The following is a 21,868-nucleotide window of genomic DNA, read 5'->3' as shown; positions in this document are numbered from 1 at the left end:
GACTGAAGCTTCAAAACAAAGGTGTTACGCTACACATAATTAAAGAGAAAAAGGGAAAGGAAAATTCTCAGAATGCTTGGGTGAAAAAGCCCCATCAACTATCCCTCAAAATCAAGTTATTCCACGTTGTTCCTACTCTGAACCTCAAGAGAAAAGGACTAGATTTGAACTGTTCATTAGAGCTGGTCAGGAAATCTTACACCTTTTCTTACCACAGAACAATTTTTTTCCTCAAAATATTGAAAAGGCTCAAAAGGTAAAACATTTAATTTAAACTATTTTCAGATTCAAAATGATTTATGAAAATACAAAATTACTGGTAAACACAGTTGAAATTATTCCAGAATGGGAAGAATTTTACAGGATGAAAAAAATATTTTCTGCCCAGATCATTTTATCATTTCCACAAGTTTCTGCATGCTAAACAACTAGACAGTTATTCTACATAAAATCTATATTAATGCTAACATACCATGCTTCTGTAGTGTGCCTTCCTCCGTGCCTGATCTATTAAATATTATTACAATTTTGCTTGTTTCATGAAACTATGGGAATTCATGACAGATAGCAAAAGATTTCAAAATTCACCATTTTTACATAATCATCTGCTTAAAGTCTAAATGAAGTAAAATTGTATAAATGACCTGTAAGCAAAATTACCCAAATACCATAGTTGTCTTTCTGAAGTATGAATAACCAGATCAGTGGCTCTCAACCTTCTTAAATTTAGAGCACCCCTCTTCACCTTCATTGAATTTGGTGTTACCATGGTTGAGAACCACTGTTGTGTTGCCTCACCAGTGGTTCTCAACTGGGGTGAGTCTGCTGCCACAGCCACAGGCAGGTGGAACTGCACAGCCTCACACAGTCAGACTGGAAAGGGCTGTGACAAGAACACGTGCTCCTCTCTTGCCTTAGGGTTCTCTGATAAGCCTAAAGGAGGCAGGAGAGCCCACTTGTGCCATAGGGCTTCCCCATCCAATCCCAGATGGCATCTCTCAGAAACAGAGTCTGATGGGGCACGTGGAACTGTCGTACATGCCTCTGTTTCCAGGAAAAGCATGGAGGAATAAATCAGGAAGGACTGCAGCATGAATAGGCTTTCCTTCCCACAGCAGCAAATCCTCTTAAGATCACAGAAGCAAGATCAACAACAGCCTCTTAAATATCATTAAGAAGAATATATTCAAATACAAAAAGATATCTTCAAACAGTAGCTTCATAAAATGCATTGCTCAGAATAGTTCAAATAATGTTTACTTTGTTTTATAGTTCAAACGAAAGGCATATTTTGTGCTGTTAGATTTATTATCTTGATAAGAACTAAACACTACACACAATCTTCAGAGTTTATAACATAGTAAACTGACATTCAAATCTGCAAACATTAGCAAAAAGGAGCAGCTTTAACAAAAAAAGTTTTTAAAATAGACATTTGTTTATAGGAAGGTCAAAATTATTTTTTTTATATATAGCTTTGAGTTACTTACCAGTAGAGATAGGGTTTATCTTTATCTACATTTATATTGTTTAATGGATCCATACGAAACCAGGTGTTAAGAGTAAACCCATTTTGGTAAGGCCACTTAGCAATGGGAGGCAATGCAATTGCCTAAAATAAAGAAGAAAACTAATATTAATGCTGTTATTCTGTGTTAAAAAGACTGCTATCTAAACTAAGATTTCTTAGATACCTAACTGTAAATGTGTGGATTTGCTGTGGCTGGGGCAAACGCTGTGAAAAGGTGCAAGAAAATTCTACAATTGTAGTATAAATGCATTAATTATTACTTTGTTATATTTTCTTGTTTTCAGTTCTCTATGCACATAAATCCATGGAAAATGTGAGGAGTCAGATCAAGTCAGCTATTGAATATTGCCAAGAAGTAATATTCAGAAAAAAATAGTAAAAATAAATTATTCCTGTAGATGTTAAAATTTCAATTCAGCTTTTGATAAGTATCAAAGCCATTTCCCTTAATTACGCAGGACTCTGAAGTAGTTTGCTGTGTGTAGGAGACCTTCTTAATTATTTTTCTATTTTTTGAGGAGGGGAGAAAGAAATTGTATTAGGAACAACAACAAAAACAAGAATGCTGTTAAAATTAGATGTAGTGTAATTTGATACAGTATCATGAATTCTGTCAGGAAGAGGAGGTTTTTTTCTTCATTATCGGGAAAGGCATTACTATAAATACAAAAGAACATCTTTCAAATAGCACCAAAATCATAAGTGCATGCCTCTCAAATGTCATTTATTTTTAGAGTTGTTACTAATTTCTGCAAAAATTTAGTACTGTCATTTCAATACAGTGGTACAGCAAGGGGAAAGGGTATATCAAAGATGTATGTTGCTACTGAGGAGGGTTTATCAGTTCTGGGGCAACTGATACTGATACCTCCCTATACAAGCACAGAGTAAATATGCATGAGAGAGTGGAGTATTTATCATTCTCAGGTATTTCAAATTAAGTCACAGGTTAATTTTTTAGTGTTATCACAAACTAGAGCCAACAAACTTTTTACAGTACTGCATTCCATAATGCAGGCCTGTCCAACTGGTGGCCTAGGGACTATATACAACCTACACAGGGTTAAACTGTAGACCCCAGGCTCCCATCCAACTGCTGCTCCCCCTGCATTGCTCTGGCTGTAGAAGCACCCAAGAGCTCTGGTGGGCTCCCTCTTCCGCTTGCTTCCCCTTCCCTGCCCCAGGGACAGGGCAGTGCACTGTCATGCAGGCTGCAGTGTTGGGGAAGCTCAAGAGGGCACCTGAGAGGCACAGTGCAGCAGAAGAGCCCATGATGTGCAGTGGGGAAGTAGGAAATGTGCAGTGTAGTGGGGATAGGGGCATTTAGGCATATGGTGCAGCAGGGGGACTCATGGTGCAATGGAGAGGGATAGGGGCACACAATACAACAAGGACTACACCACTGGTTCCCAAACTGTGGCTTGTGACCCCAAATGGGGTTGCAAAATCAGTGGTTGGGGTCGCAAGATTGCTGCACCCACAGCAGGGCAGAGGACTGCAATGGGACTGGATCAGCACCAGGCAAGAGCCACCTCCGCAACCCCACGCGGGACTCAGCACAGGAGGGAGTGTCACACCATCATGGCCACCAGCACCAGCAGTGGCACAGAGTTGTGCCCCTACTACTGCCAGGTGGGTAGGGGGTGCCTCAGCTTGGTGGCCATGGCAGCACGGCATTTCCTTCTGTGCCAGGTTCTGTCCACTGGGCCATGAAGCCCCTGGTGGGGGACAGCAGGGCAGGGAGCCCCAAGACCACAGCAGGCAGCCTGCATCCTCTCCCCACCACAGGCTCTGCTCCGGCCATGCTGCCCACAAGGGAGGGGATGTGGGGAGATGGGGCGGGAGCTGGGCTCCGCATTCCACTCAGGCCGCAGCAGCTACCACCTCCCACAGGCGGCAGCCAGGGCTTCGGTGCTGCTGGGAGAGGAGGGGGCTAGGGGGCTAAGGTCCCTGGCTCTGGGGCACCTGCGGGGGACTAGTGAGCTGCAGGTTGGGAGTGAGCAGCACTGGCAGGGCCAGGGGCTATGGATCAGGAGTGAGGGGCACCTGGGGAGGAAGGGGTTTCAGGTTGGGAGTGAGGGGTCATGCTGAGGAAACATTTGGGAAGCACTGGGCTACATAATGTGCAGCCCCAGGGGTCCATGACACCCACTGGTGCAGGCCCCACTAGTGTGGTCTGTGGGGCATGCAGCCCCCAGATGCCAGGAACTTGGATAGTCCTGCCATAATGCATTCTATTTATGTGGCAAATAAAGAGACTAGTTTACAAATGTTTTAAAAAGTTTCCATAAAGACTATTACTTGCTCTTTTAATATTTAAGATTTTAATAATTTATTATAGTAAGCATTCTTTTTTCATAAAAAGGGGGGACCCTAGCCATCTCTTAGTATTTACCTTCCCTTCATCCCCTATCTCCAAGAATTTAATCCTGTAAGGTGAGTGGTTCCTCAGCATTACTCCAGTTTTTTCCCACCCTCATTTTACTTTTATTGAGAGTCTCCAAGCCCAACCTAAAGAAAAAAAATTAATTGTTTCCAGAAAGAGAAGTATTTTGGTTAAACACTTACTGCAGCACTACAGCCTGGGAAGTTGAAAAAAGTATCAGGACCATGTCTCTGTGGCATCTGATTAAGGACTGACAACAGTTTAACTGCATGCCTTGGCTGTTAAAACAATAAAATTGAAGAAATGTCAATACAGCCATTTATTACAGACATTCTAGAGGCCACTTTAGCCACTGGACTGTTTTCAAACAAAACAGTCAATTAATTCTAAAGCAGTTATCAAGAAACTTTAAAAAGTCATTCAATCAACATTAAAAAATTCAACTTTATATGCCCCCAGAGGCTTTTGATGCTAACCTCAGGCACTAATGCACTGACACTTAATACTTTATCTGATCACAGCTTACCCAGATTCCATTTTCTCCTCGAAGCATGCTGAACAAAAGCTTCAACTCCTTGACAGTGATGCTGTAGCTGGCAAGAACCCCCAACATATCAACTAGAAGATCTTCAAAGGAAAATAAAGTTATTCTGAACTTTGAATTCTTTAGTTTATCAAAGCATTTTTTACTACTACAAGTCTGACAGCAGCTATTCCATTACGTTTAAAATATTTAAACCAGATTACATTACTTTCCTTAACTAGTGTATGTAACCACCAGAATGTCCAACCAACCTATTACAATATGTTCTGTTTTTAAATAAAAATGGTATTACATATCTATTTTAAGAATAAATCTTTTCAGTCTTTGAAAAAAACAGCAGATCAATGCACAACAACATAGAGTATTGCAAAACACTGTAGTATGGTAGGAACTTATAGCTCATTATTTACAGTCTTTTAACTATAACCTTTAAAGGGGCTCCTTCACCAAACTTGTAGCATGTTTTTAGTTTTTTGGAGCAAAGATGCATATGCCTCAAAGTTCTTTAGGCTGGATGTACTGCATCCCTATACATCATGGGGTTTTTTTGCAATGTTGTCTCTGCTTTGCTACCCAACATTAAAACTTCAGAATTTTCCATTTCAAGCATCAAATAAAGTAATGAAAAAAAAAAAAGAAGAGACCACCCTTCAAACAAACAATAAAATTATGCAGTGTTCTGGAACTAATGTATGATATACTGTCCACTACAGCATCTCAAAGGTAAATTACTACAAAGGTAAATGGAAGTAAGAATTTAATTTTTTTGGAATAAGTGGTGTTCAAAATTAACAAGTTCAGATCCCAGATCTTAACTAAAACTAAAGATCTGGATAATTGGTAGGATCCTGGATTTCAGTATGCTCTCTGACTTTCTTCAAAGCCTTACACTGCTAACAGCTGGGATTACTGTTACTAGCAGGAAGAAAAGTTGCTTAGCCCTTCAGAGTTGAAATACAAAAAATGATCATTCCAAGGAGCAGTTTCTGCTGGAGAAAAGGTTTAAAACGAGCCGACTAAGGCCAACTGGAACTCATATACAATACCAACTGAACATTAATGGTAAATGCCACATTGTATCTGTCTAGTTACTATGCTCAATACTACTTAAGAGAGCACTACTATTTCATTTTTTTCTTAAATGGCTTAGTTATGAATTCTTCCACAGTTCTCAGACGTGTTTATAGATGAAACACAGAGTATTCTGTATGGAAGTAAGAGATTTCATAGATAGACTGGAGATATGGTAGTTATTACAGTAAAACCTGCTGTATTCAGTATTTAAAATATATTAAAGATGAGAAAAGGTATTTCTCTGTTCTTCCTCCTCCCCTTAATTTCACTTTTCACTTATTTACAAAATGGGATTAGACACTTGTTATAACTATATGATCTTCTCATTATAAAACTTAATAGCTTATGAACCGAGTAAACCTTCAGAAAAGCTAATCAGCCATCTGTGACATGATCCTATGGAGACTGGTTAAGTATGATGCATAAACCAGGTTTGGATTAAATGTTGCAAGCAAGATTTAAGATATGCTTCTACAAGAATTTATTAACCAAAACCCAATCACAAAAAAGTTATTTTTCATTAACATATCTAGAGAAAGGTTACAGAAGTACCATTAATGAAGGTAACCTAAACGTTTGCACGTTAAGAGCCACCTTCATTTGCTTATTACTTATCACCTACTGGGCATGAACCATGAGGAGTGCTTTAAGTTATTAAATAAAACTCTTCAACTATGTTTGTGGAAGAAGAGAATGGGAAAAATAGTAAAAGTTACTTTTTTTTTTTAAACTACTTTTGCTCATCTGCAGTCTGAACAAAAATATGAAATTTACCCAAGTGCCTCAGAGCCACAGTGACCATAGAAGTTAAATGGCAGGACGGGGAAGGAGAAGGCACAGGCCACAGAAGGTCAAGTGTTCAGGGGTTGTGGGAGCAGTGACTATGTGGATAGAGCTTGCAGGGAGGCAAGCAGAAACATGGAGGAGGGCAGGCAGGGAGGGGAAAGGAGTGGGGACCCACCTGCCTGCCCCCTGACTGCTGCTTTCCTTGCCACAGCAGTGAGGTGGAGGGGCAGGGAGTGGAACAAATTTAAGACAACCCCCAATAATTAGGTTCTATACATGGAAATTTACAAATTACTGGGGGGAAGAGGAAGTATCTTAAATTCAAAGTCATTTTGGATTCAGGTACATATGGAACATAAAAACTAAGAGGTTTACAGTAAGTACCAACAGCATGACTAAAATGCAAAAAAGGTGGTGAGACTCAAGGGAAAGAAACAGTAATATGTTTTTTGGCTTTATGGAATATTCTTGACTGGAGTCATATAACTGTCAGTCAGTAGACCATCTTGCCAATCCTAAAACAAGGCTGTCTAATTTATGATAGCATGGGGCTTCTCATCGGCCAGATAAAGCACCTCTGGTAACAGGTGGTGACTTAGCATGGCTCCAGGACACAGGTGTTGAATGCTGCCACCACTACCCACACTTTCCCCTTTTGCTGGTTTGAGTCACCACTGGCAAATGAAGACTGTGAATTCAGTGGCAGGCAGGTGGTACAAAGGTGAACAGCAGCAGCATTCCCCCCTGGGTTCTGGAGCTGGGTCAACACAGCAGCTCTGGTAGCCAAGTCAACAACTCCCATGGGCCACAGTTTAAGCCCACACAGGCATGTTGCCCATGGGTAGCCAGTTGCATGGTCCTGCCACAGAATATGTTGTAGCAGAGAGCCTCCACCATTAGTCCTGTCCTGTAAATTAAACTTTTTCTCTAAAGAAAATGCTGCATAAATGTTAAAACTATCTGGCATTCACTTATGTAGGCATTTTAGTAATCTTTTGTCTGCACTGTTGAATGGCTCAACTTCTCTTCCATGGAATTATCATTATATACACCAGTGGTGCCCAACCTTTTTGCCCTATGGGCTGGATGGGCGGTGCCAGGTCTATCCATGAGCCAGATTCAACTGGTGGGTTTGATCCGGTATATTGGACTGGTGCAGCAGAGCCCTGATCTGACCACAGCGGAATGTGCAGCTCAAGCCTAAACTGCCCTCCCAGGAAAAGGGCGGAAAGCAGCCTGGACCTGATCCAGATGCACAGGGGGCAGGGGGAGATAAAGCATCCCCAATCCAGATATGTGGGGGGACAGAAAGCGGCCCAATCCCAATATGGACATGTGGAGGGGGTAGAAGTGAGGCAGAGCAGCCCCAATCTGGACACACAGCAGGTAGAGGGGCAGACTTCTGGCCCTGAGCCAGATGTTCAGGTGTGAGGAGAAAATGGGGAGCAGCCCAGCCCGATCCAGATGTGTGAGGGACAGGCCCAGTCCTGATCCTGCTGTATGGCAATGGCCCAGGCAGGGCTGGACCTGGATGCATAATGCTTCCACTCCTTGCCCACTGCCAAATCTTCTGGCCCACGAGCATCTCCATGGGCTGGATGCCATGGCTCTGCGGCTGAATTTGGCTTGCAGGCTGAAGGTTGAACACCCTTGGTATTCACAAATGAACTGAGACAGGCAGTGCTTCTGGGACAAAGATTAGAGTATCACCGGCACTCATCTAACTCTGAAGGCAATAAAAGCTTCTTTTTTTTTTTTTTTTCTTTCCCCGTCATAGCTTCTGCACAATCTCAGATAGTGAAGTGTTTCAAATGTTGGATAGCTCATGACTTACTACCACCCAAAGAGAATCAACTTTCTTCTCAGTGCAAAGTGCTTTTTACCCAGAACATATGTCAGTTCTTTGTTGATCAAAAAGTGTCTTTCTAGGTACATCTCAAAACAATTCCTGACATGCAAGAAGGATCACTGGCCTTTGCAGCTGACAAAAGCCAGCAGCAAAAATTGAGCCCATCAGTGACAGACTGTTCAAGATTTTTGGAAAAGCATGGTACCAGCTTCCTAGCACTCAGCAGTAGTTAGTCCCTCATTGTAATTTGCCATGAGAATCTTCACTATACCAAACTTCACACTCATCCTTTTTGGAAAGTTGATGGGAATGGCAGGGCAAAGCAGCTTTGGCAAGATCTAAAGACATCCAATCACCTTGAGGAGTAGTAAAGCTAAAGGACGGGGGAGGGGGGAAAAACTTCATAAGTCCTGCAGGTCTCTTATCCATTCAATCTTCCTTAATGGTCCAATGGACTTCTGTTCAGTTCCTTTTCACCATGTATGCAAGCCTTCCTGAGGAAATGGGTATCCGTTCTGAGCTGCCATGTTATCAAAATTATGACAAACAACTGTAACTTTTTTAAATCGACCTGGAAAATACAGTTTCTCCCTTTTCAGTTCCATAGGGGGAAAGATGAGAATACGTTTATGGAAGGTTTCTCAAAAATACCCAAACACCCGCCCCTCCCCCCCAAAACCAAAAAAAAACCCAAAAACAAACCTCTGAAGTGATACAGTGAGGCAGGGAAACATTTTTAGAAGAACTGATAGAATGAGTGTTCTTGCCATTCATTGATGGGGCATCCAGGACTTCTGCCAATATTTGCAACCTCAAAGTACTTTTTAATTCCCAGTCACTTCAATAAACTAGATAGAACACTATCTTGAATTCTATAATCATTAATTATACAAAAGGTTTGAGCTTCTGCCTCTAACACAGACACCACCAGAGTTATATTGAGATTGTTCGCAGAAACTACATGAAGTCCTAGGAAGTGGAAGTCTCAACTGTTTGTTTGATGGCTTTGTAGAGTTGGAATCTGTGTGAACATTGGCTGCCTGGATTTCAGGGGAGAAACAAAAAGAGTAGGGGATTATTTAATCAGAACTACATGACCTGGAACTTGACTGCCCCTTCCGTTAGGCACCACTTCAACATTTTGAAAAGTTCTAGCAACAGAGCATGTTTGATAAAGCATCTGTAGTTGCAAAACACTGTCTTGAGTTTGTGAACCTTCACTGCACGGTACAAAACACCTACTGAGCTCAAGCATTTAAACACAGAGCTCAAGAGTTTGTGGTGTTCTCTTGCAGGAACAAACAGAACAATTACAGTGACTGAGCAGGGAAGGACTTACCACCACTCAGATGAATCAACTGTAGCTTTTTCATCTGTCTGCCCTATTTTACAGTAAATGGAAGCTAAACAGCAATGATTTATTATTTGTTTCAGTCAGGGGTAAATCACAAAGTTTAGCTTTGTTTACTGAGAAATGGAAGTGAGCAAACAGGACAGCTATACTGGATCAGCTGGTAGACACTTATGAGGGTTCAAGTACTTATGTGCATGTACTTTAAAGTGACAATTTGTCCCTGTGTCCTCAGTGATGTTAAAAGTGGGTAACCAGCTCCTACTCCTTAGTAGAAATGATTTGATCTACAGTTTTGAATGATGTGAAATAAATGCTTGGACTCTGAAAAGAGTAAATAATATACTATATAAAATAATAAAAACCATAATTATGAAGACTGCAAAATGAGGTGAATATTTCACTGATGGATCTAACTTTGCCTATATTAAATACAGCTTTTTAATATTATAGCTTAATATTTTGAAGACTACTCTCCCTGAGATGCATGTGCCTGAGTAATCACATTTTCATCTCTTTTTTATACTAATCCTTTTCCATCTTCTCTGCTGATTAGATAGTAACTCTTACCTAAATTTAAGCTCTAAATTATATTTGGCAAAAACTACATATTGATATCCTCTCTAATGCACTTTGGAAAAATGTGGGCATAAATAAAATAATCATCTAGATAAGCTTTAACTGTTGGAGTTCCTATCTGATGAGCAGGGATCTGGGTTTTCTGTTTCCCATGGAAAAAAACATGGATTTTCCCCTTTTAACAGAGAAAAAAAGTGGATTTCTCATTTTAATAGAGGTACCCAAGGATTTTCTACTTTTGCAAAGAGCTTTCTCCAGGCTGGCAGAGTTCTAGCCTGCAGGAGCTTCTTGCAAAAAGGGCAGCAAACCCTAAGCCCTATCCCGAGAGCCAGCGAGAAGGGGAAGGAGCGAGGCCTGAGAGTCTCAGTCACCAGGGCTTGGTTCAGATTCACTTCCCCTCCTGGAGCCTTATTGATGCCAAAATGAACAGTGTGGGGACACAATCAGGAAGGCCAACCACACCTTGTCATGCATCCACAGATGCATCTCAAGCAGGTCCAAGGAGGTGATCCTCCCCGTCTCTGCGGCACTGGTCAGGCCGCAGTTGAAGTACTGCATCTACTTCTAGGCGCCGCACTTCAGGAGGGATGTGGACAACTTGAAGCGGGTCCAGAGGAGAGCCACTCGCATGATTAGGAGGCAGCAGGGCAGGCCCTACGAGGAGAGGCTAAGGGACCTGAACCTGTTTAGCCTCCACAAGAGAAGGCTGAGGGGGGATCTAGTGGCCTGTTACAAACTAGTCAGAGGGGACCAGCAGGCATTGGGGGAGTCCCTGTTCCCCCGAGCACTACCAGGAGTGACTAGAAATAACGGTCACAAGCTGGCAGAGGGTAGATTCGGACTAGACATCAGGAGGCGCTATTTCACTGTCAGGGGGGCTAGGACCTGGAACCAACTTCCAAGTGAAATGGTGCTGGCTCCTACCCTGGGGATCTTTAAGAGGAGGCTAGATGAACACCTTGCTGGGGTCGTTTGACCCCAGTACTTTTTCCTGCCATGGCAGGGGGTCGGACTTGATGATCTGCTCAGGTCCCTTCTGACCCTACCAACTATGAAACTATGAAACTATGAGGTAAGTGGGGCTTGTGGGTCAGGGATGCAGGGTACCTGCAGGGCTGGGAGGGCCCTGTGGGGTGGGTGCAGGCGACTGCCAGGGGTGGGGGAGGGTTGGGAGCTGTGCAAAGAGCAGGCAGTGTGGGTGAAGGGCAGGGCAGGAATGTGTATGTGGGGGCTGAGGGAGCAGGGAAGTGTTCATGGAAAACCCCATGCAGAGGGCAGAGCTAGCCCAATAGCACATGAACCAGGAGCTGTGTGCCATCGGGCCAGGCAGGAAGCCACACATGGAGGCATGGAATCATGCACCATCGGGTCGGGTGGGCAACTGCTTGCATACATGGGCAGCTTTCCACTGGAGTACTGGAAGCCCCACATGGAGGCGCGAAGCCCGCCTGGCCCGAAGATGCATGGCTCCCTCCTATAGTGCCGCGATCTGCACATGCTGGCATGGTGCCAGCCCATTCTGGCCCGAAAACATACACCAGCAGGTTGGGCTGGCTCCATGCCAGCATGTGTAGGCCCTGGGACTCAGCCAGAGATACGTGCTGCCGGGGGCTCTGCCTGCCACAGCCATGAATGCCCCGAGGGCTCGTTGCCTGCTGCCGCTGGGCAACTGGCCAAACCCCACACCTGCCCACAACTTCCATACACACCCCCACACCACTTCACAAATGCTCCCATAAACCCCATACCCACCCACAAACCCCCATGCCCACAACCTCCCACAAACCCCATACACATCCCCACAACTTCACAAATCCCCCCACACACACCCCACACCCCCAACCATACAAAGTACATGCTTATATTTCTAAAGAAGGTTCAAATAGTGCTATATTTACTTTAATTTGTAAACAATAAATAAATAAATAAAAGTAATTCATTTTGCATGATTTTGAGTTTTCCTGTGCACAATTTTGAATTTTTCTGTGTATAATTCCTTGGGGTATACAGAATGGTCTCAGCAGGAGCTTTGATTTTCCATCATGAAAAACCCAAAATCAAATGCCAAAATATATAGGTATTTAGAATGTATTTTATTATACTGATCACGGTACTGGTAGGCTTCCAAACTGCTTTAAAAGTGTAAATATATCAGTAAAACATTGTTTTCAACTGATACCTATATACATAGTGGCCTTTCATTTTCATCATGGATTTGGGGTTTTAAAGCAGAGAATTAGCATTTTGTTTCATTAGAGAATTTGTATCTTTTTTATAATAGAATTTTCAATTTTTTAATCAGAGAAAACCAGGATCCCTGTTGATAAGGCAGCTGGAATTTATGGAAAAGGAAACTCATCATGTATTAAAAAATATTATGCATACTTCTTCTTTAAAGGTCAAGTGTACTATATTAAACAGAAAACTAGAATACACAGAAAAGGGCTTACTAGACCCTGAGCTGACAGAGCTCAGATGGCTTACTGAATTCTTATTCCATTTCCTCCCAGCAAAAACAAAGAATCAAAATGTAAAACTGTTTTGAAACCCCTACTAATCATGTTTTAGAAGTGGAAACAGCCCATCTTTCCAGAATACCTAAGATTATTTTCAACCAAGAAAACTGAATAATGACTAAAGATATGAATTAAAGACAAAACACAATGGTAAATTAGAAAGATCAACTGTGCAACATTGTCCTTAACCCCCACTAGTTGCATACGTGTGCAAATGAGATATTTTGTATTTACTATCAGGAAAGCAAATATATTAAAAAACAAATGAGAAAAAAAATGATAAGCTGGTGATACAAAAATTAAAAGCAAACTACAGAGAACATGGATGTACTTTAATAGATAGGCAGCAAAATTAAAATAGAAACAAATAAAATTGATTACATTTATCCAGAAATAAAATATTCCATTCACATGAATAATTATTTCTAGTGTGCTCTCAATTTACCACATAAAGAATGCTACAATGTGAAAGTGAGCCATAACATTGTTCTTCCTTTAATCTTTCTTATAATTGGTATTATGCAGTTTCTAAATACTGTAATAATTTTTCACATACAATAATATATGTGAGAAAAGTTCTTAAACACTTTGAAAGTTGCCCTATTTTATCAAGATCCTGTTTTTCTCTTCAAAATAAATATGCAAGCTAACTAAACTAAATCAACATTTTTTAGATTCTTTGTCTACTATACTTATCTAAAGTTGATGCAATATAGATGACACATTCAATACTAGCTAAATAATATATGTAAGTATAAGTAACTACTACATTATAAATATCTGATTGTTCAATAAACATTAAAGTTACATTTATTAATCAATAAATTATACCTGCAATCATGTCATCCACTGTGCTCATCTTCAGCAGTACCTGCTCAATTAAGCCAACTTCTGTGCTGGTCTGTAAATTACGGACACTTTTACGTAGAATGGCTGTAAACATACTCCAGATTTCTGCTTGGCACGTTACATCACAGTGCTCTAAAAGCTCTGACATACATGTAATGCTTTCTGCATCCTGGATAATAAAGTTCATCTCTAGATCAAATTCTCCACCAACCAGCTAAAAACAAAAGAGAAAAATAGAAGTGTTACAATGTAAACTATATAGGTTTGTTATTGATTAATTGAGTGACAGGTACAACTCCCATGGCTGAATCTTTTTAAGTAGAACAAGCCACCTAATAATTTAGTATAGGCCATAATGGCTTCTTCCCCAGACCTGAAGGAGGTCACTACGGGCTGGAAAGCTTGTCTAATATCCCAACAACACAGCTGGTATCCAATAAAAGATACCACAAAAAAAAAAAAACCTCACTTCTCGCATCTCTTTAGATCCTTGCTTCTATCAGTGTCAAATAGTTTCTGAGTACTGAGGAAGGCAATCATAATAAATGCACTATCAAGACACATGGCTCTGTGGCAAAAGATCTGGAAAACAACTAAAATGGAAGGCAAGGTAGATTTGCACCTTATAGATTAACTACATTAGAACTAAATTATAGCACAAGCTTTAGTGAGCTGTAACTCACAAAAGGACATATTGTGAAAGGATATGCATGGACCAGTTTATAAAATATAGAGAGAGTGAGTTGAATATAAGGTAGAAAGGGAGGGGAAAAGGGGCAGTGCTGGGAGAGGCAAAAAGCAAAGACTACATAGGAACCAAATGAATCACAAAAATTAGTCCACGTAAAGGGATAAGAATCCATAGTCCCTGTTTAAACTACATCTAACAATCCAGTCTATGGATGATTTCTGGTTCCATAATTGCCTATTCAAATATTTTTTAAAGGTTTTCTACTTAAGAAGAGCTATGCTGAGATCAGTAATGGTGGTCCAGGGACTTTAAAATGTTCTGCCACAAGCCTCTGTGTTTTTCTGGAGTTGATGTCAGATCAATGCTCACTCATTCTTTCACATAGAGATTGCCCCATTAATCAAATGTAGACAGCAGAGGGGCACTGTAAGCAGGTGATGGCAGGTATATGACATTGGTAGAGATGCAGGTAAATGAACCTTGGATGTTATAATCCAGGTTATTCGGTCCACTGATGATGTGGTCTCTATCAGTGACAGGGCACAGCAGACATAAGAGTCCACTGCATGGCCTGATGCCTTGCTGAGAATTGGAGTTAGGTTGTCTGTTGCTTGAGAGTTTGAGATTGGGGACCCGTCTGTAAGCCAGGGCAGGTTTGCCCCACATGGCAAACCTGAGATAGTTGCCCTTTTCCAGTAGCTGGAGGTCATTAATGATGTGTCTAAGGTGTTCAAGCTGAGGGCTGTAGGTGACAACCAGGGGGACTCTGGTTCTTGTTCCTGGGTTGGGATGGTAGCAGGTTGGCATGAGGCCTGAGTTTCAGACCTCAGTGGCAACAATTTGGGGACTGTATTGTAACTGTTGGAATTCCTGTTCCAGATCTGCAGTGAGATCAGAGCAGACAGAGTTATAAAAAAGAGTTTGACTGTAGACCATGGAGTTTGTGGTGTACTTAGGATGAGAGCTGATGGTGTGAAGGTAGTGAAGGTCAGTTGGTTTCAAAATAATGTAGCAGCAACACAGTTTGTTGAGTATGTTTTAAACAGGACTACAGATTCTTACCCCATTACACAGATTAGCTTTTGTGAATCCTTTATTCCTAGGGTTCTTTGCCTGTTGCATTTCCCAACATTGCCCACCTCCTAACCCTCCTCCCTTTCTACCTTGTATTCAAATTACTCCCTCCATTTTATGCACTAGTCTGTGCATGACTTTTCACAGCATCTGATGAAGTCAGCTCCAGCTCACAAAAGCTTGTGCTATATAGCTCTAATATAGTTAGTCTACATGATGCAAATCTATCCTGCCTTCTGTTTGATTCAGCTAGCTAACTGCATCTCTCAAACAACTAAAATGACAGAGCAATGTAGTCTGAAAAACCCACCCACCAAGTCATATGGCCACTGAGAACATAAGAAATTACTTCAAATTTTGTCACAATGTTATATAGTACACTTTAAGATATCAAGGATATCTTTGCAATCCTCCTTAGACCAAGTAACAGAATGAGTTGTACTGCCATTCAGAAGAATGGATTTAGAGTAACAGCACCTGTCTGCACTTCTTGGAAAAGAAAAATGTTTTCCCCGAGGACCAAGACACATCTTAAAAATGAACAATTAACTGACCATAAGGTTGCCTAAAAGTGGAAAGTCCAAGCCAGTGAGCTTTCACTCTGAATTAATACTATAGCTAATGGACATGGAGAGTAAAGGAAATAAGTAAATGAAATGGATAACACTTTTCAGTTAGCAAATACAGCTGGAAGAGACTAGATTTACACCCAACCACCAGTACTGCACTACTAAATTTTAAGAGGCAATCACTGAGAGATCAAATCAACTGGATAAAATGTAATCTTTTCAAATATTTTTTTTCCAATTTTATCTGCCATTTTTAATGGCAAGCACCTTCCTTCAGTCCAGAAAGAAAAGAACATTAGCCACATTGCCTAACAACCAGCAACCTTGAAGATCTCTGAAAGGAGAAATACTTTCAGAAACCCCAGACAATCAGAATAACTTATTTCAAAAGTGGCTCATGGTAGCTTTTTTTGCTAATGAATGAAGGCATAACTGAAATGCCAGTGCTAAATATATTTGCATAATTGATTTCTCTTATGATAGTTATATTAACTGTATTTAATCTCAAAGATTGTACGTTAAAAATAAAAGTATTCTACAATAACTTTATGACAACTTCAATTTTCATTGTCTGATCAAGAGGAGAAAGCATTTCCTAAACAGCCTACAGATCACAACTAATTCAGGAGGCAGATATGAAGCATCATGCAAATCACAGGTGTCAAACATATGGTGAAGCCTTTCTATCCAGTTTGGCAGACTACCCGAAGTTGGGGGACATGGCCTACTGCAGAACACTGGGCCCTTTGGCTCCACTGCCCATGACTGTCAGCAGTGCTTGACTTGCTGCCGCAGTTGTCCCTGGTTCCCCCCTGCCACCAGACTGCTTGCAACCTCTGGACCTGCAGCTGCAGTTACCACCATCATCATGGTCACAGGAACCCTCTCTGTTCCCCAAGCTGGATCTGGCCCAAGAGAAACCCCACAGTCCAGATCCAGCCCGAGGCTCCAGGTGCATTTGACACCCCGATGTAAATCTTTTCATATGGGTAGGCCAGCTTGAACGCAAGTATCTTTTTCTTATGGTCGTGATATGCTCAACTACTGCTCCTCAGATCTAACTACTATTGCTAAGTAGGGATCAACTCAGGTTTCCACTCTCACTCAAGAATACATCTTACTTTACCAATAAGTTACTAATAATAACTGATCTAAAATGTTCTAATGCATAGCTCTAAATGTAATAAATACTAAATCAATTGACTACCACTTCAGTCTCTAGAGATGGTCATTTTACATGCAAATCAACCTGTTACTTTGAATGTTGTTACATTTTGGATTTTAGATTCCTGATGAGTTTTAAATGTAAAAGAAAATTCATTACTTCAATTGATTCATTTATACTGGGTACTCTGGGTAATCAAAGTTTTACAATAAAAACAGGAAAAACTTTTAAGGTGAATTTTTTAGTCATGAAATAGTCAAGACAAAAGAATAAAAGTCGTTTTTTGGGAGGTGAGAAATCATGATTCTATTTCAGTAGTAACAACTGCTTTTTCCAGTAACTGTTCTAGAATGGGATAATCTGAAATAATATAAACATTTCATTAACATTCACATTGAAGAAACAGCTTTGATAACATTTAGACTCATTCACATTTTCTCTTCAGTACAAACACTGTTCAACATTCATTCCATTGCAGTTTAGTCTTGCTAGATTCTGGATAGAAGCAGACAGTAGTTAAAGCAGATACAAATAGGAGGCAAATTTCTCACAGTAAGCAATTGCAGACCCATGGGACTTGTGTTAGAGTGCTTCTTCCACAAACCAAAAAAGAAAAAAGGAGTTCTTGCTTTGCTTTTAGCAGAAAGGGCAACAGTATTTCCCAATAACCTTGAATCCCAAACGTATCTTGAAGATTTGCTAGTTATAAAAATCCCAGTATTAGTTCAAAATCTTTTAGACACCAGTATTTTTTAAACAAACTGCATTTAGAAATATTGACAAAGAAGATAATACAAAGTCTTCTATTGGATTATCCAGCACAAGCATTCAGGTTAAAATACTCCCTTCAGATGATATACAGATTACACCTGAAAGTAAGAATTTAAGGGTGAGATTACACATTAGAGTTACCAAGTACAAATTATAAGGGATGTTAGTCTGTGTTAAATTAACTAGTACAAGTGATCAGTCACATGTTAATACTCTAATGTGTACTGCTCAGACCTGCTGCTAGAGGCTGACAAGTAGGGATGTGGCTAGGGGATGTATGTTTGCTCCATACTCGCCAATTCTATAGCCATAGTAGAGGCTGGGGGTTAGAGGGTAAGGGACAGCAGATGGGAAAGAGGTGGGGGGGTGCCACCCCATGCTGTTTGGATCACCCCCTTCCACTCCCCAAATCACCTCACTGACGCACTTCAACCCCCAGATCCCCCTTCCATCCCAGGATCAGTGCCTGGACCCCCGGATCATTCACCTACCCCTGGAGCACTGCCCTGCCATGCCAATCACCCTCAGAGCTACAGTAGCAGCATCAGCAGTGTGGGGTTGGGTCCCCTTCCCTGCCTACTCCTGGGCTCCCTGAAGCCTGTGCTACTCCCACATACCTGAATCCAATCCCCATCAGGCCATGCAGCTGCTTGGCAGCTCCTTTCCCCTCCTCTTTCCTTTTCCCTGCTGCCTCCCCTTCAATTTCAGGGCCTGGCATGGGCTGGACCTGGGCTCACAGGGACAGAGCGGTCTGCAGAGACCCCAAAAGCAGGTCAGAAAAGGGGAACCCCCCCAACACCTGTGTTGCTCTCAGGCTTACTTGGGTGACAAGGCAATGATCCAGAAGTGGAGGGGTTGATGGGAGTAGAGGGGGCAATTGGGATGGCAAGAGAGCAATCTGCGAGTGGAGGATACAGTTTGAAGGTCAGGAGGCAATTTGTGGAGCACAGGGGGCAGCAACCCAGCAGTTCTGCACCCACTCCCCACTTCCCCCTCCCCTCCATTTTCTCCCCTCAAATCCTGTCCCCCTCACCCTTCTCCATGTCCCCCTCTCCCTGGCTGCCATACCCCCTTCACCTCTTTTTCCTCCCTCCCCATTCACTCCATCCCACTCACCTGTTGCCTGTTACGCAAGATGTCAGTCCAGGGCTATCATGTCCTGGATGATAACTTGCCCACTTGGAAGCAGTGCCTCCTGGGATACTGAAGAACTGTGAATTGGTGGTTTTATTTCAGGTGAACTCCCAAAAATTTACTTCACTCAGGTTACGTGGCTCAGCTCAAAGATAATCATGACCTAAGTGGCATAACTTTAAAATGCCTAAAGGACACTTAGTCCTAGTTAAATGAGTCTTAATGTATCATCATTTAAGTTTTAAGTGCTCTTAACATGATTTAATTATAATGTATAATCTTACCCTAAGAGGCCAAAACCTCATATATGTATGTGTGCAAAAGTTATCAGACTGGTTGACTTGCTTGCTTTTTCACAGCATCAGTATTACTACAAATATTTTTCTTTTGCCCAATAGGTAGGAACATAGTATTGTTATTATATCACAATGACCAATCGACTGTAGAGAACTGCTGCAGTCTATTATGCTAATCAGGTGTGTATTATTTAGCCATAAAAACATGTCTTTATATTAAACAAGTTGACATTCACTAATCTACACATTCTAGTAACAATATTATTTGTAAGAATTTCTATTGAACAAAACAAAAATGTTCAGGGACTAATTCAAGCAGTAAGTATACACGAGCTACTAAGTAACAGTAACCACAACACTGCTAAATTCAGCTTCCTCAATAAAGGAAATATACTAAAAGTAGTAGTGGTGCACTAAAACTTTAGAAAAGGTCATTTAAAAAGGAAGCCAAACAAAATAGTCAAAATAAAAATTAAAACTTTGATATCTAGCATAGATGCTAAGAGAGCAAAGAAAAGTCTTAAGGGACAAAAAAAACCCTTATGAACAGCAACAAAAAGGCTGAAATGCTAGAAATACAAGCAGAAGAGCTGAACAGATAGATTCAAGAGGCAATTCTTGGCATTGTTATACAAGACAATGTGCAAGAAGCAAATTATGGTTACTTCCAGAGTTACTATATTTTGGAAATTTTGGAAAATAAAATAGCTTCATGCTATAAGATATAAAGCAAAAGACAACACACCAGGGATTAGGAAAGCAGGATTTTTTAAAGGGGCAAGTCTGGGAGCAACCTTGCCAAATGTGGTAGTTCCTGATCGTTCCACCAAATGTATCTAGTACTGACCAATTATAGATTAGATCTGGGGCAGGCAATTATTTTGGGTGGAGGGCCACTTAACGAGTTTTGGTGAGCTGTCAAAGGCCGCATGGGTAGCCATGTTCCTTGACAGTTGCCCCACCCCCCGTCAATATACTGAGACTAGAAGTCCAGTCCCCTAACCCCTGGCCTTTGGCACCAAAAATCCCTCCCCTTGTCCCTAGGAAATGCTCCTTTTTGGACAAGGGGTTACCATCTTGGAACCAGAAAATCATATACTAAAAGCCAAACACCTCTTATAACGTATTTTAATTTTATTACAAAAATTATTTGTCACGATTTGTGTCTGAGTAGTTTATATATAGGTGATTGCATAATAACTAAAAAATAAAGTCCTACTATTATATACTGTGGAGGGGGTTTGTGGGGTGTGGTTGGGGGATGCAAGTGTCTGCATATATGGTGTGTGCGTGCCGTAGGGTGTGGGAGTGTATGGTGGGCAAGTATGTGAGGGGCTGGGGCTGTGTGCGTTTGGCAGGTGCATAGCGTATGTTGGGAGGTGTGTATATGTGGGGGAATTGTGGGGGCTGTGCGTGAGGACAAGAAGCACAGCCTTCCAAGCCTGCCTATATCATGGAGGCTCCCCATGGTGCACATGCAGCTCTCACACTTGCGTGGCACCAAGGGAAGCACCGCACTGGTGCCGGCTACCTTCCCTGCCACCTGCTGCACGGGTCCCAGGACTCCACCAGAAGTGGAGGGGAGCTCTGGCCCCTGCTTCCCTGCAAAGTCCTGAGACCTGCACTACAGGGTGTGGGGAAGACAGCCAGCTCCAGCACAGGGCTTCCTCCAGCACCGTGCGAGTGTGGGAGCTGCATGTGTGTCGCATGGAGCACCCACGATAGAGGCAGACTGTGCAGGCTGTGCTCCTCACCCCCACATGGCAGCACTGACCAGAGCTGTGCACTGCTAGGCGCCAACACCTGTGCAGGGCACAAGAGCCCCCGAACACCTTCACCTGCTGCTGCTGCTGGCAATAAGGGCTGCGCTCCATGTGGGGGAATGTGTGGGGGTTCCCCACACACCCCCAGTCACACTTCCTCACATCCACACCCTGCCCACCGAGTTCTGCACTCCCACTGCCCCCATGGGCGCGGGCTCCATGCTGCCACCAGCCCCAGCCCCACACTCCCTGCCCCCACCCAGCTCTAACTCTGCCTTGCCCCTGCCTCCGCTGCTTCCCTACGTGCTACCTGGAATGGGCGGGATGCCAGGGAAGCCAAGTAGTTCCACCCAGGGTGATTGCAGCAGTGGCAGCAGCAGCCCCATCCAGAAGCTGCTGCTGGCTGGGCTGGGCCCTTCCACCCATGAGGGTGGGAGTGAGGCTCAGCAGGGTATGTTGCAGGGTGCATGTATACATGGGCACCTCGCTCCCACCCTCATGGGCAAAAGGGCTGGGTGGAGTACAATTTGTTGGTGGGTACCTGCAGGCTGGATGAAAGTACCTGGCAGGCCAGATTTGAGCACTCGTAGTGCTCCAGCCAGGTCCCTGAGGACTGGATAAGGGCCAACGTGGTGCCCATTTTCAAGAAAGGGAGAAGGGATGAGCTGGGTAACTTTAGGCCAGTCAATCTTACCTCTATTCCTGGAAAAATGCTAGAGAAAATAATCAAAGAACACATTTGTGAAGGTCCAGCAGGGGAAACGATGCTGAGGGGAAACCAGCACAGGTTTGTCACAGGTAGATCCTGCCTGAAAAACCTCGTAGCCTTCTATGACCAGGTCACACACTGCCTGGACGCGGGAGCCAAGGCTGATGTCATCTTTCTGGACTTTAGGAAGGCCTTCGACACAGTTTTGCACCCTATCCTCATTGGGAAGCT

The 21,868-nt window shown here is 42.3% G+C and overlaps 1 protein-coding gene across 1 annotated transcript in view; it reads right to left on the bottom strand.

The window, feature by feature from the left end:
- Window positions 1-21,868, bottom strand: part of NBEA (neurobeachin) — an 827,350-nt gene that overhangs the window by 543,041 nt on the left and 262,441 nt on the right. The window contains exons 4-7 of the mRNA XM_025215995.1: window positions 13,448-13,679; window positions 4,444-4,544; window positions 4,100-4,195; window positions 1,491-1,612 (exon numbers count right to left, since the gene is read on the bottom strand). Of these exons, the coding sequence (XP_025071780.1) occupies window positions 1,491-1,612; window positions 4,100-4,195; window positions 4,444-4,544; window positions 13,448-13,679 (551 nt within the window). The remainder of the gene's footprint in view (window positions 1-1,490; window positions 1,613-4,099; window positions 4,196-4,443; window positions 4,545-13,447; window positions 13,680-21,868) is intronic.

The sequence above is a fragment of the Alligator sinensis genome, unplaced genomic scaffold (assembly GCF_000455745.1).
Source record: "Alligator sinensis unplaced genomic scaffold, ASM45574v1 scaffold1014_1, whole genome shotgun sequence".
In the NCBI taxonomy this organism is placed as follows: Eukaryota; Metazoa; Chordata; order Crocodylia; family Alligatoridae; genus Alligator; species Alligator sinensis.
Note: the sequence above shows the minus strand (reverse complement) of the source record. Positions and strands in the feature narration are given on the sequence as shown.